Genomic DNA, 15595 nt, shown 5'->3' with positions numbered 1-15595 from the left:
ATGCTTGGGGTCGTTGTCCATTTGGAAGACCCATTTGCGACCAAGCTTTAACTTCCTGACTGATGTCTTGAGATGTTGCTTCAATATATCCAAATAATTTTCCTGCCATCTATTTTGTGAAGAGCACCAGTCCCTCTTGCAGCAAAGCACCCCCACATCATGATGCTGCCACCCACGTGCTTCACGGTTGGGATGGTGTTCTTCGGCTTGCAAGCAGCCCCCTTTTTCCTCCAAACATAATGATTGTCATTATGGCCAAACAGTTCTATTTTTGTTTAATCAGACCAGAGGACATTTCTCCAAAAAGTATGCTCTTTGTCCCTATGTGCAGTTGCAAACCGTAGTCTGGCTTTTTTATGGTGTTTTTGGAGCAGTGGCTTCTTCCTTGCTGAGAGGCCTTTCAGGTTATGTCGATATAGGACTCATTTATCTGTGGGTATAGATACTTTTGTATCTGTATCCTCCACCATCTTCACAAGGTCCTTTGCTGTTGTTCTGGGATTGATTTGCACTTTTCACACCAAAGTACTTAATCTCTAGGAGACAGAACGCACCTCCTTCCTGAGCAGTATGACAGCTGCGTCATCCAATGGTGTTTATGCTTGCAAACTAATGTTTGTACAGATGAACGTGGTACCTTCAGGCGTTTGGAAATTCCTCGCAAGGATGAACCAGACTTGTAGAGGTCTACAATTTTTTTCCTGAGTTCTTGACTGATTTCTTTTGATTTTCCCATGATGTCAAGCAAAGAGGCAATGAGTTTGAAGTTAGGCCTTGAAATACATCCACAGGTACACCTCCAATTGATTCAAATGATGTCAGTTAGCCTATCAGAAGCTTCTAAAGCCATGACATAATTTTCTGGAATTTTACAAGCTGTTTAAAGGCACAGTCAACTTAGTGTATGTCAACTTCTGACCCACTGGAATTGTGATACGGTGAATTATAAGTGAAATAATCTGTCTGTAAACAATTGTTGGAAAAATTACTTGTGTCATGCACAAAGTAGATGTCCTAACCGACTTGCCAAAACTATAGTTTGTTATCAAGAAATCTGTGGAGTGGTTGAAAAACGAGTTTTAATGACTCCAACCTAGGTGTATATAAACTTCGGACTTCAATTGTATAGGCCTAAGGCCAAGACATAAGAAGACTCAGTGGCAGAAACATAACAATTGGAAATCGTTTTTTGGACACCGGTTTGAACAATTTTTTATTTTTTACACCTTTATTTAACTAGGCAAGTCAGTTAAGAACACATTATTATTTTCAATGGCGGCCTAGAAACGGTGGGTTAAACTGCCTTGTTCAGGGGCAGAACGACAGTATTTTACCATGTCAGCTCGGGGATTCAATCTTGCAACCTTACAGTTAACTAGTCCAACGATCTAACCACCTGCCTCTCATTGCACTCCACGAGGAGCCTGCTTGTTACGTGAATGCAGTAAGAAGCCAAGGTAAGTTGCTAGCTAGCATTAAACTTATCTTATAAAAAACAATCAATCAATTATAATCACTAGTTAACTATACATCGTTGATGATATTACTAGTTTATCTAGCGTGTCCTGCATTGCATATAATCGATGCGGTGCGCATTCGTGAAAAAGTACTGTCGTTGCTCCATCTTGTACCCTAATCATAAACATCAATGCCTTTCTTAAAATCAATACACAAGTATATATTTTTAAACCTGCATATTTAGTTAATATTTCCTGCTAACATGAATTTCTTTTAATTAGGTAAATTGTGTCACTTCTCTTGCAACAGAGTCAGGGTATATGCAGCAGTTTGGGATGCCTGGGTCCTAACAAAGACAGCCAACTAACTTAGTTAGTTAACATTGATAAATAACATGTTTTATTTACATAATAATTGTAACGGTCTGAGTGTAGTGGGTGAGGAGTCAGGCGCAGGAAGCAGAGAGTTCAGGGGAGTGCTATTTTAATGCACTGACACAAACGTTGAACATAAGCCAACCCTCACAAAACACAGGGCGTACTGAACAAACAAATGCCCCACACAGGGGGACTTAAACCGTCCAGGGAAAACCCACAAAATGGGAAAACACAAAACCCAAATAGACGTGCACATAAGTACACCAAACAGACGATCACAATAATTAATCCCGCACAAGGAACCCTGCGGGCCGGCTGACTAATAAAGCCTACTACCTAACTCAAAACAGGTGCACACAATCAACACATAAGGAGGGGGAGGAAATAATCAGTAGCAGCTAGTAGGCCGGCGATGACGACCGCCGAGCGCCACCCGAACGGGAAGGGGAGTGTCCTTCGGTCGGAGTCGTGACAATAATGCTTATGTGAGATATTTCTCATTAGGATGTTTTCTTTTGGATAATACTGTTGGCAGTTGCATTTTCCTCTCTTCTCCCAGGGCTTAGTTACTAGGGGCCCAGAGAGGGGAGAGGTCAGGCTTGTCTTCATATGTTAATATATCTGTTAATCCATGTGATGCTATGAAGAATATCAGGAGGGGATAGGACAGAATGGAGGCTTGTCTTCTTATGGGAATGTGTCTGTAACTATTGTATGTCCTCTCTGAGGTTGCCCTGATCTTGATCTAGTATATAACCTAAGAGGCTCACTGTCTCGTGAGCTTGTCCAGGAGGGGGTGTATTTGACAATTGATATATGCCATTGGATAAGGTAATGGTTTGGTACTATGTTGTACCAAGAATGAGATAAGAACTTTGTTTAGGAGACCAAACTGAACGATAATTTATAGCTAAAGCTATCTGGTTATGGGATACTCCTCTTTCAAGTAAAATGTTATTTGTGAACTGTTCCTGAGATCTGTGTTTCGTCATGTGAGTTGAGATGGGTGTGTCTTGGCTATAAATGATACTAAGAATTGTTTTGTAAGCACTCTCAGAGAATTCATTTCTAGACACTGAATTGATCTGAGAGTCACAGGGCTATAGTGAAGCTCATATATAGTTAAAAGTTGGACTTTATAATATAACTCTGACTTGTGTGTGGTTTGCTCTCTCAATGTTTAGTAATACAGGAAATTACCAAGACAGGTTGTACAGTGTAACAGCAATATTTAGACTTAGGGATGCCACCCGTTAGATAAAATACGGAACGGTTCCGTATTTCACTGAAATAATAAACGTTTTGTTTTCGAAATGATAGTTTCCGGATTTGACCATATTAATGACCAATGGCTCGTATTTCTGTGTGTTATTATGTTATAATAATGTCTATGATTTGATATTTGATAGAGCAGTCTGACTGAGCGGTGGTAGGCGGCAGCAGGCTCGTAAGCATTCATTCAAACAGCATTTTTGTGCGTTTTGCCAGCAGCTCTTCGCTGTGCTTCAAGCATTGAGCAGTTTATGACTTCAAGCCTATCAACTCCTGAGATTAGGCTGGTGTAACCGGGGTGCGCGCTAATAGGGTTTCAAATGTCACTCACTCTGAGACTTGGAGTAGTTGTTCCCCTTGCTCTGCAAGGGCTGCAGATTTTGCTTCGAGGGTGGCTGTTGTCGATGTGTTCCTGGTTCGAGCCCAGGTAGGGGCGAGGAGAGGGACGGAAGCTATACTGTTACACTGGCAATACTAAAGTGCCTATAAGAACATCCAATAGTCAAAGGTATATGAAATACAAATGGTATAGAGAGAAATAGTCCTATAAATACTATATTAACTACAACCTAAAACTTCTTTCCTTGGAAAATTCAACTCTCATGTTAAAAGGAACCACCAGCTTTCATATTTTCTCATGTTCTGAGCAAGGAACTTAAACGTTAGCTTTTTTACATGGCACGTATTGCACTTTTACTTCTTCAACACTTTGTTTTTGCATTATTTAAACCAAATTAAACATGTTTCATTATTTATTTGAGGCTAAATAGATTTTTATTGATGCATTGTATCAAGTTAAAATAAGTGTTAATTCAGTATTGTTGTCATTGACATTATTACAAATAAATACATGTAAAAATAATCGGCAGATTAATCGGTATCAGGTTTTTTTTTGGTCCTCCAATAATCGGTATCGGTATCAGCGTTGAAAAATCATAATCGGTCGACCTCTACCACAGAGAGTTGGTTCTAAAGAAAACAGGAGCTGCCTCCACGATTCAAGCACCATTTCAACATCATCTAATCACATATGCTTAGTCTGAAACACTGACTAACTAAATAAATACCAAAAACTAGTTAGTCCAATCAAAATAATCTAATTACAGTATGATGTGGCTCTCCATGGTATTGAGTTCTGTGTGTTTGTGTGTGTGCATACATGCGTGCAAGTAGAAAAAACATGTTGACTCACCCTATTTGTAGAGAAATGCCAATACCATCCTCCTCTTTCACGTTGCCTAAATGGTTTGTGACTGATACAGTACACACTTTTAGTTTTTGTTGTCCTAGGCATCCTGGCATAAAATACTTGCTCGCTAGCCTAACTTCCTTTCATGGGCAACGATACACCAGGCCAGCTAGTTAGAATCACCTTTGGAACTGATTACAGCCGTGAGTCTGAAAGAGCTTTGCACTCCGGAATTGTACCATACAGTATGTGACTCACCACCTGGATTCGGGCTTATGTAGCAAAATGTGAAATTGTGTTTTTTACATTGGATAAAAGTAGAAACTCAGAGCTACAAAATGGTATATCGTACACTGCATTTGAAGAACAATCGGAAAGTAATTCTGCTTTGAAAATTGATCAACTTGTAAACTCACTTTTGAGAAAATCGCCTTTGAATGTTTTGGTATCTAGTGAAGAACTCTTCTTTGTCGACACACATTCAGCATCATTCACACCCTCTTAAGCTTTAGCAACACCCATCTCTTTTCGCTCTCGGAGCGAACACTTGACGCTCTGGCCAATCATTTGTTTACCTCTGGATAACATGAAAACAGCCTAACCAGCTCTGCTGGCAACAATTTCATTACACTTTTTTGTAGACGTTTACTGACACCGGCCATATACAACGGGTGTTGTACACACGTCACGTAACATTAGCTAATGAGCCAACCAGCTAACATTAGCTAGTTAAACAACAATGAACAAAGTGCCAACATTGCCTAACATTAGGCTCTAACTAGAAAAGCAAACAGCTCTGGGAAACGAATAATAATAATGTCCGCTAGGGAGCCAGCCAGCTAACATTAGCTAGCTAGCTAACTGTGCACTTTAGCTTAAGACATATAGCTAGATGAACAATGACCCTAGCTAGGTAAACAACTATGGTTATATATGTAACCACGTTATGTGAGCTATATGGATCACTCCAATATATTTATATCACTCCACGGCGGAGGGATACATCCGAGGTGAGAATTTACAGATTTACTACCGTGTACACCTGTGTCATGGCTGGGGTCCGGCCCTATGTATATACCCCATGGCCACGACACACATTCTCTACATAATTTTTGAGGCACCTCTAGCCCCGTAGGGGATTGGAGTGATCCATATAGCTCACATAACCGTGATTACATAAGTAACCTTTGTTATGTTTCACAATATTGGATCCCTCCAATATATTGGTATACCCCCGGAAGGGGAGACAATGCCCAGAACTGCTGAAGCAACCACAGAGGGAGGTGCCACATTTACCCGATAGTACCTAGCAAAGGTACAAGAGGAAGCCCAGTTGGCCACAGCACAGATATCAGCAAGGGGCATTCCTCTCAGAATAGCCCAGGATGCAGCCACACCTCGTTTTGAATGTGCTACCACAGATCCCAGGACTGGCCTGCCAGCCAGGCGGTATGCTGTCGTAATTGTGTCCACGATCCAGTAAGAGGGCCTCTGCTTTGATAACCCAGTCCCCAGGACTCTCTCACCATAGCAGACAAAGGAGGACATACTGCACCCCGCATGACTCGGGCACAACCTCAATACCAGCGCATCAAGAGCAAAACAACCGCCAGTGCAACTGGTATGCCGCGGTTGTAGCCGATGCCCTTGCACTCTGCATGGTGTACATTACGCCCTGCTGTAGTCCTAACATGGACCATTGGTGCCGTTAAGCAGCCAAGTCCACAGACTGAGGCGGTGCGGTCTCGGATGCCACAGAGTTCCCCCGGCCTAAGACAGCATGTCGGGTCTCATGGGCAGATGCTAAGGTGTCCCAGACAACAGGGACAGGAGAAGGCTGAACCAGGGTTGTCTGGGTCAGTATGGGGCCACCAGCAGGAGACGATGCTCTGCCATCCTGGTCCTGTCCAGCACAGCCTGGATCAGGGGAAAAGGGTGGAATGCTCACCATCGTGAGCCAGAACATCCAAGCCCAGAGGTCCTGGTGGCTCCAACATGGAGCACCACATGGGGCAGTGTGTATTGTCCGGGGAGGAAAACAGGTCCACCTGCACCCTCCCGAACTTGTCCCACAGGTGCTGCACCACCTAGGGATGTAGGCTCCAGTCCGAGGCGGGCAGGCCCTCCCTCGAGAGCATATCCGCTGCCACATTCAGGATGCCAGGTATGTGCCCTCCGCACAGAGACTCTAGACATCCCTGAGTCCAGAGAAGGAGCTCCCGTGCCATAAGATGGAGGTGGTGGGACCTCAGTCCACCCTGATGGTTGATGTAAGCCCCCACTGTGGTGTTTCCCGTAATCTCACCAGGACGTGTCTTCCCTTCAGATGTGGAAGGAAAGACCGCAGGGCCAGCAGTACAGCTCTTAGCTCTAGTGTATTGATGTGCCTGCAGCAACAAGGGGGTGGCCAACAGCCGCTGGCCGACCTGCCCTTGGTCAGCCGATCTGGGCGGTGTCTGTGCTGACCAGCTCCAGGCTGCACATCCTCTGCATCTCCACCCCACCTAAGAAAAAGGAGCAACAGCGCCACCTCAATAATGCCCTGAGGCACTGTGCGGTCACTCGCAGTTGACGGTGCCACTTCGGGTGCAGCCGGTGGGAGTTGAACCACCGTTGAAGAGGCCGGAGATGGAGCAGGGGAATCAGCAACGAGGCTGCCGTCAGCAAGCACAACAGGCGTTGGCAGGTTAGAGCGGATACGACCCGCACCCCCCGAAAGTTATCAAGGCAAGATAGGATCGCCTGAACCCTTCTGGTGGGCAGGCGTGCTCTCATGAGGACTGAGTCTAGTTCCATGTCAATGAAGGCCACCCTCTAGGTGGGCGTCAGACGACTCTTCTTGTCGTTTACAGTAGTACTTATTTTCCACCATAATTTGCAAATAAATTCATTAAAAATCCTACAATGTGATTTTCTGGATTTTTTTTCTCATTTTGTCTGTCATAGTTGAAGTGTACCTATGATGAAAATTACAGGCCTCTCTCATCATTTTAAGTGGGAGAACTTGCACAATTGGTGGCTGACTAAATACTTTTTTGCCCCACTGTAAAAGAGAAATAGAAAGATCTATGTACAGTGTGTGCAAATGTAGAAGAGTAGGGAGGTAAGCAATACATAGGCCATAGAGGAGAAAATAATTACAATTTAGCATTAATACTGGAGTGATAGATGTGCAGATGATGATGTGCAAGTAGAGATACTGTGGTTAAAAAGAGCAAGAGGGTATGTAATAATATGGGGATGAGGTAGTTGGGTGTGCTACTTACAGATTGGCTTTGTACAGGTACAGTTTTCAGTAAGCGGCTCTGACAGCTGATGCTTAAAGTTAGAGAGGGAGATATAAGACTCCAGCTTCAGAGATTTTTGCATCTCGTTCCAGTCATTGGCAGCAGAGAACTGGATGGAAAGGCGGCCAAAGTAAGTGTTGGCTTTGGGGATGACCAGTGCAATACACCTGCTGTAGCGCGTGCTACGGGTGTTGCTATGGTGACCAGTGAGCTGAAATAAGGCGGGGTTTACCTAGCGAAGACTTATAGATGACCTGGAGCCAGTGGGTTTGGCGATGGATATGTAGTGAGGGCCAGCCAACGAGAGCATACAAGTCACAGTGGTGGGTAGTATATGGGGCTATGGTGATAAAACGGATGGCACTGTGATAGACTACATCCAGTTTGCTGAGTAGAGTGTTAGGGGCTATTTTGTAAATGACATCGCCAAAGTCAAGGATCGGTAGGATAGTCAGTTTTACAAGGGTATATTTAGTGCCATGAGTGAAGGAGGCTTTGTTGCGAAATAGGAAAAGGGGTTGAATACTCTAGCCGATTCTAGATTTAATTTTGGATTGAAGATACTAATGTGAGTCTGGAAGGAGAGTTTACAGACTAACCAAATAGGCAACAGTTTAGGTAACTAGCTAAATTGTACATCCAACATTTTGTCTATAGTGAAGCTGTTACAATTACCAAACATTTGGATGAACAAATAATTTTGCATCTGCACCAGAAATATATTCGTGTGACACAGGCTTAAGAGGTGCAGGAGCTCAAGCAGTAGAAGAATTAGCTGCCGGTACTCCGCTATGGTGTGGTCCTGCCCAAGCCAAGCACTGTATACTATTATATCATGATATGCCATTTAGCAGACACTTTTTTCCAAAGCCAGAATCAAACCCACTACCATGGCATTGCAAGAGCCATGCTCTACCAACTGAGCTACAGAGGACCAGCATATATCTACTGAATTAAGTAATGATCCACTGGGCTTGATCTATTCCATTCTATTCTTGTCTGTGTTTTATCTGCAATTGTTTAATCATAGGCCTCTGGCAGCAGCCCTCTGCCTATCCTCCTAGTAGCAGCCATTAAGACTTCTTTCTCAAGCACATAACCACTGAGGCATGCAATGCTAACCTGTCACATACACTTGTGCTTTTTCCCCCAACTACTTTGCTTTCAGACCTACAGAGGTGTATGCCAACCCCATACTGCTGCGTACAGATGTAGGATTTTAATTGTATCACTTTTTTGATGATGGAAATGTTCCTGCACAGCAGAAAATGCAAACTTGAATACACTACAAGTATAAAAAGGTTTCTAAAGTTTGTAATTTCCACTATAAAATGTCAGACTTGATTTGCCCTTAAGAAAAATGTATCAACCCCTCCACAAATTGCCTACTAATTCAAATCCACATAATAATTCCCATTTCCTGTTGCTGCAGGATTATTTTCCTACTGTAGCAAACTGGCTCAATCTAAGATCCTACATCTGTATTGACTTTCAAAAAAGGCTGGTCATTTACACAACCGGTCAAAAGTTTTAGATCACCTACTTATTCAAGGATTTTTATTTATTTGTACTATTTTATACATTGTAGAACAATAGTGAAGTCATCAAAACTATTAAATAACACATATGGAATCATGTAGTAACCAAAAAAGTGTTAAACAAATCTAATATTGATCTGGTTGAAAAGCCAAGAGTGTGCAAAGCTGTCATCAAGGTAAAGGGTGGCTATTTGAAGAATCCCAAATATAAAATATATTTTGGTTTATTTAACACTTTTTTGGTTACTACATAATTCCATATGTGTTATTTCATAGTTTTTATATCTTCACTATTATTCTGAAATGTAGAAAATAGTAAAAATAAAGAAAAACCTTGAGTAGGTGTTCTAAAACTTTTGAGCGGTAGTGTATAAATTGAGTTTTTCACTCTATTTTTTATGTAAATTATTACAGAGTCCCACCCTGTTTTGAGCCCCACCTGTTTAGCAAAAACTAAATAAATTGTTGCCTCTTTTGCATGTTATTTTGGCATTAACACGTGTCACATATCATATTACAAACACAGTAACAAAAAACAACAACAACAAAAAATTGATATATATTTAGAGTTAATAAAGCCGTATACAAACATGTCTCTTTTTTGATTTCTTGTGTAAGGCAGCTCCAAAATGCAGGTGTTTCAGCCTAGTTCAGTGCTTTCTGTGGTGGAAGGGCAGCCAGCGGAAAATACAGAGCGTAGGGGTTGGTAATCTTCTCTAGTTGCGCAGTGATTGGCTCAGTGTTCTGTCACTCACTACAGGGAGAGCTCGAACTTTCAAGCCCCCTTGGGTGCTGCCATAGATTTACATTAGAAGTGCCCATCCAAGAAGGCTCAAGTTCATTGGTCACAGATAAAATGACATCAAATCACGTTATATCTATCGTAGCTTTGATTGGACTGATCATGTCATACTTTCACAATCTTAGCTAACAAGCTAGACAAGCAGTTATAATCATGAATCACATCGATAATCTACTGGAAAATCCCCTTTCAATCCTTGTCATATGAAGAGAAATTATAGATAAAACTTAGCGGTGCTCATCGGCCATTGGACATGAAGATTACACAACAAAAAAGGTTGAATACATTGGCCATGCTGTCAATCCAGCATGACTTCTGCCGTGTTCAACAGGGAAATCTCAGACTTCAGTGAATTCAAGACACCTGGGAACTCTGAAACAATTTGCTCCGACTGGGAAAATACGTTTTGAACGGTCATCCAACTCGGAATTCCAAGTCGGGAACTCTGGCCTCTTTCTTGAGCTCTGACCTGAAGATCACTGACGTCATGATTCAGCCTTTTTTTCAGTTTCCAGTTGTCTTGAAAGCACCATAAATGTGTGTATGTTGTATAGTAAGCTGTTAGTAGCCCATGTGCCTCACCCTAATAATTTGGTCCATTTCCCCCTCATAACTTAGCCCTAATGTTCTGACTTTGTGGTGCACATGTAGCCTGTTTCAGAGAAATGTCATCATAGAATATTGTCTGCTTATATGCCCCCTTTATTTATCCTACAGTTCTGACTTGGTGTACAGGGAGAATACTGCAAGAACGACCCATGTTCTGAATTCTGTCACTGTACATTTCGAAAGTGCTGTAACAAATAGTTATTTTGACTCTGTCCGTCTTAGCTCGCTCATTAATGTCTTAATCGAAATTACGGATTGCTTCTTATCGGCTCATCGTTCCATTATGCCATAGTTTGTATGTCTCAATTGTCAGTAGAAACCACATTTGTTTAAGCAAGTCAGCAATATCAGCTATGTTTTTAAAAAGGCAGTGAATTAGGCTGAATTAACGGTTTCGCTACCAGACAAGGCTCCGCTGATAGCCAGGTGTAGCAGTGGTAAGGACTTACTCTATGGTGCTGAAAAGAAAGCTCTTTATGTAGGCCTTAGCAGTTTGTGGGCACCGTTTGTCACCGTTATAGTGCACTTAATGGATTGTTTAGCATTGTGTTGTGTAGTGGCTTTGCTGGCATGTATCTACAAAAATATATATTTTTTGCCCCACCAAGATTTACATGCTAAAATCGCCACTACTAAGGTTTATTTGATTTTCATGAGGACTGTGTACTCTATTGTTGCTCTAACTCCCTCTATAGTAACTTGGCCTATATGCATTGTGTAAGCCTAATGATGTCAAAAGAAATTCTCAGGAATCAGGAAACAGGATCAACTGTTGGCTAGAGATCAAATGCTACACAGTTGCACAGGATGTTCATTTCGTGTCAATCAGCCTCTATCGCCATGTCCATATTTGGCGAAGGACAGCCCAGACAGAATCATCATGGCATGGTGTTGTTACAATGTGGAAAACAATTTGAAAGCTCATCACACATCACTGGCTACAGTGGCTACATTTTCTAAGAGGCAAACATGTTGCAATTGTAGAATTTCATTCCATCTCATATACAATTTATTATGTTCTATTCCATTCCGATATTCCACTGGCTGAATAATATAATAGAAATTGAATACAATTTAATAGAATGGAGCTCAACATGGTTATTGTTCATATATTAGCCTACCTGTGAATTCCTCGTCGTCACTCTCCTCCTCTCCATTTTCAGAATCAATCTGCATGGCTTCCTCAATGAAATTGACCGCTTTCCCACTGGGTCTCGTGGCCGAATTTTGGTCATTGCCAAACGCGGCTCCTCTAATTTCACTGTCCTTCAGTTGGGTGAAATACTGCAAAGCGAACTCGAGCAAATCTCCCGGCTGATTCCTCAGCACTTCCACGGTAAAGCTCTGCAACAGCTCCGTCAATCCTTCAGGAATTTCTATACTCATTCCTGATGTCAAATCTATGAGAAATACGAATAAAATATATTTGCGTATATCTTTGTGCTTCCAACAAATGAAAGAATTCTGTTCAATTCTACTCAAAACAAAATACAGATGTCTTTTTACTGAGATATGCGCTTAATTGCCCGGGGGATGTTTTATAATCCCCATGCAATGCAGAGAGTCCTTTCAATGTGCTGAATGAAAATGGCTCTGAATTTTTTGGACTCAGCATCTTCTGCTGCTTCTGGCTACACATGTGACCAAAGAAACCATGGCAACCACCATCCCAGGGATTGCGTATGAGAGCGAGCTGCAGCAATGCAATGGATGGCAAAAACTGCAGTGGCATAATGTTGGAGGCCTAATCAACTCTGCAATTGAGGGCAAAAGCTGCAGTGGCATACTATTGTAGGCCTAATCAGATGACAGCCGTTGCATCAATGCTGCTTAATAAATAATACAGTCAAACTTTTTTCATTATGTAAAATCAAACATTTTTACTTAATATGTGTGCAACAAAAGTTCAACATTCACCAATGCCTTGTGCACACCAGTTGCATCAAAGTCCATTAATTTCAATGGGATACAATCCGCACTGCTGCGACTCATCTGCTAGACATCTGCCAGACTAGGCTGCAGTGTGTGCAGTGTATTTTTCCAATGTGTAGGTTGTATTGCCGTGCGGCAGAGATCTGTATATAATGACTAGATGCTCATGTCTCCGCCCTAACAATGTGAGTCCTCCCAAAGGCGGGAAGGCAGGTGACAAGTTTAGGTCCTAAATTAACCCATAGGAACGCTTAGGGTTTATTATGGACAGATTTTGGCGAGAGTGAAACCTCCCGCTTCACCTCTTCCTCTCTGCGTGGGGTCTTACATGCTAACCCATTATTGCAAAATACATTTAAACATACATGTTATTCAATTATTGCACCCACACTGCTCGTGCGTGCCAACGAGCGTATGCATTGCCAAGTGCTAAAAGAGAAGTCAGTTCTATTTGTGACACTTTATAATCCCAATAGAATGCCGTGCAAGTCCTGCCTCTCCCATCTCCTCATTGGTTTATAGAAGCAGATACACACGTGCCATCTCCTCATTGGTTATACCCACGTGGGTGATTGAAAGATGAACTTCAGTCGGTTGGTCGTGGTAATACACCTATGAAAGTTAGATGCCAATCACCATATGAAGTCCAAAGATGAAAAAGCCTGGAAGGAGGAGAGATGATTAGAAACGATTCGGTTGACTGGTTTATGTGTGGATTAATTGTCAGAGTAGAGGACCTTGTCCATTTCAGGTAAACTAACAACTCAATGTTTATATCCCAGGACAAATTAGCTAGCAACTGCAAGTTAGCTAGCTAAATTACCATAACTGTTTAATGCTTTTCGACCTTTCCCCAAATTAATATAATTGGTTCAGAGTTTGTTTTGATATTTCAACCTGTATGTCGTGATCACGTTTGGTGTGGGGGGACAAAATCAATTTGCGCACGATTTGGGTACGGTGTAACAAACTGAAGTAGATTAACCACCCAAGAAGGTGCTTACGTGTAACTTTCAGCTATGTGTTTCTGGGATAGCAACATGATTTTTTAAATGGGATTTATTGAATATATGCAAGGGAATGGTTTTGGAAGCATAAGGACCATATCTTTCATATCAGCGAGAAATCATTTTCACAAACAAAAGGTTAAATTGATACACACCTTGATAGGGTTATTGTTCCCACATGGCCATATCTCCATGTTACAGCGCTTGTTTATGGAAGACAGGTGGAAGACAAGAGGCGACCACCTGTGCTTTTTAGTGATCTAGCATGCTCAGAATACCGGTGTGTAAGTGTAACTCGGGAAGTGTAGTTTCATGGATGGTTTTCGAGAACTAGGGGAGTATCAGCTGCTAGTCAACTATGCCTGTTTAGAGAGTGTTCTGACAGTACTTTTGACATGACAGAGGCAAGTTTGACCTCTACTTGCCAAGATAGGAGCAAGCATCGCTAGGAAGGAGACCAACTACCACAAGTCCAGCTGAAAGGCTCACAATTTGTGTATTTACTTAACAGTTGGCTGCTGATTACAAAATTGCCCATGGTAAATGAAACTACCAACATTGGAAGCTGAAATGTACTAGCCCATAATGAGTTTGGTATAGCCTACAGTACAGCATGAAGCAATAGTTTGCCCATGGTACATGAAACGATCAATGTTGGATGCTGAAATTGAATAGCATAATGACTTTGGTATACCGGTAGCCTGTAATAGAATAGGCTACAGCATGGATGAAACAATAGTTTGTCCATGGTACATGAAATGATCAACTTTGGAAGCTGAAATTAAGTTGTGGATGAAACAATAGTTTGCACGATTATAATTTGAGGCAATGGTGAATATATTAGGCCTACTGTTTTAGATTGAATGAATTTATAACATATTTGTATTTTTGCAGATTCCTGTCAACTGGGTGTATGGTATAGTGCCCTTAAACTCAACTCTGGAACTCGAAGCCAGTTCCACTGCGTTTTTTGGACACCAGGTAGGTGCAATTAATTATCAATTAGAACAGAAAACCAGCAGGCTCCAGACCTCGTAGGGTAGAGTGGAATACTCCTGGTATAGTCTATATACTGTATATAAACGTCACACCTGTGACTCATTTGCATGTTTAACCTAACAAGCATTTATATTGGTTAATTGCCTTGTCATGTGACTTGAGCTGCATGTATTTAAACCCATCTTTGTGTTTCTTTGGCGGCTGCCCACAGGAAGTGAATGCAGTCTGGAGGCATGGTGGAGCCTAGGTTTTACCTGAGCATGTGATGGCTTCTTTTGGTAAAAGCACATGGCTAATGGAGTTTGTTTGAGCTGAAGCGAGATCGCATCCTGGGCCCCTTTTTGTTGGTGTGGTTATGTATTTTAACTAGCATGGTTTTAAGAGTAAAGAGTAAGATGTAGTGCATGTTGAAAAGTTTTCAGACCCCTTGAATTTTTCCACATATTATTCTAAAATTGCTTAAATTGTTTTCCCCCCTCATCAATCTACACACAATACCCCACAATGACAAAGCAAAAAACAGGTTTTTAGAAATGTTTGCAAATGTATAAAAAAAACTGTCACATCTACATAAGTATTCAGACCCTTTACTCAGTACTTTTGTTGAAGAACCTTTGGCAGCAATTACAGCCTTGAGTCTTCTTGGGTCTAACGCTACAATCTTGGCACACCTGTATTTTGGGAGTTTCTCCCATTTTCTTCTCTGTAGATTCTCTCAAGCTCTGTCAGGTTGGATGGGGAGCGTCGCTGCACAGCTATTTTCAGGTCTCTCCAGAGATGTTCGATCGGGTTCAAGTCTGGGATCTGGCTGGGCCACTCAAGGACATTCAGAGATTTGTCCCAAAGCCTCTCCTGCGTTTTTTTGGCTGTGTGCGCTTAAGGTTGTTGTCCTGTTGGAAGGTGAACCTCCACCCAGTCTTAGGCCCTGAGTGCTCTGGAGCAGGTTTTCATAAAGGATCTCTCTGTACTTTGCTCTGTTCATCTTTACCTCGATCCTGACTGTTCTCCCAGTCCCTGATGCTGAAAAATATCCCCACAGCATGATGCTGCCACCACCATGCTTCACCAAAGGGATGGTGCCAGGTATCCTCCAGATGTGAAGCTTGGCATTCGGGCCAAATAGTT

General features: G+C 42.0%; 1 protein-coding gene across 1 annotated transcript in view; it reads right to left on the bottom strand.

Annotated features, from left to right (window-relative positions):
- LOC112252721 (endoplasmin) overlaps positions 1–15595 on the bottom strand; it is a 71672-nt gene that overhangs the window by 17945 nt on the left and 38132 nt on the right. The window contains exon 17 of the mRNA XM_042323384.1: positions 11654–11932. Coding sequence (XP_042179318.1) covers positions 11654–11932 — 279 coding nt within the window. The remainder of the gene's footprint in view (positions 1–11653; positions 11933–15595) is intronic.

This window comes from Oncorhynchus tshawytscha, linkage group LG06 (assembly GCF_018296145.1).
Source record: "Oncorhynchus tshawytscha isolate Ot180627B linkage group LG06, Otsh_v2.0, whole genome shotgun sequence".
Classification (NCBI taxonomy): Eukaryota; Metazoa; Chordata; class Actinopteri; order Salmoniformes; family Salmonidae; genus Oncorhynchus; species Oncorhynchus tshawytscha.
This window is presented reverse-complemented; position numbering and strand designations above follow the sequence as displayed.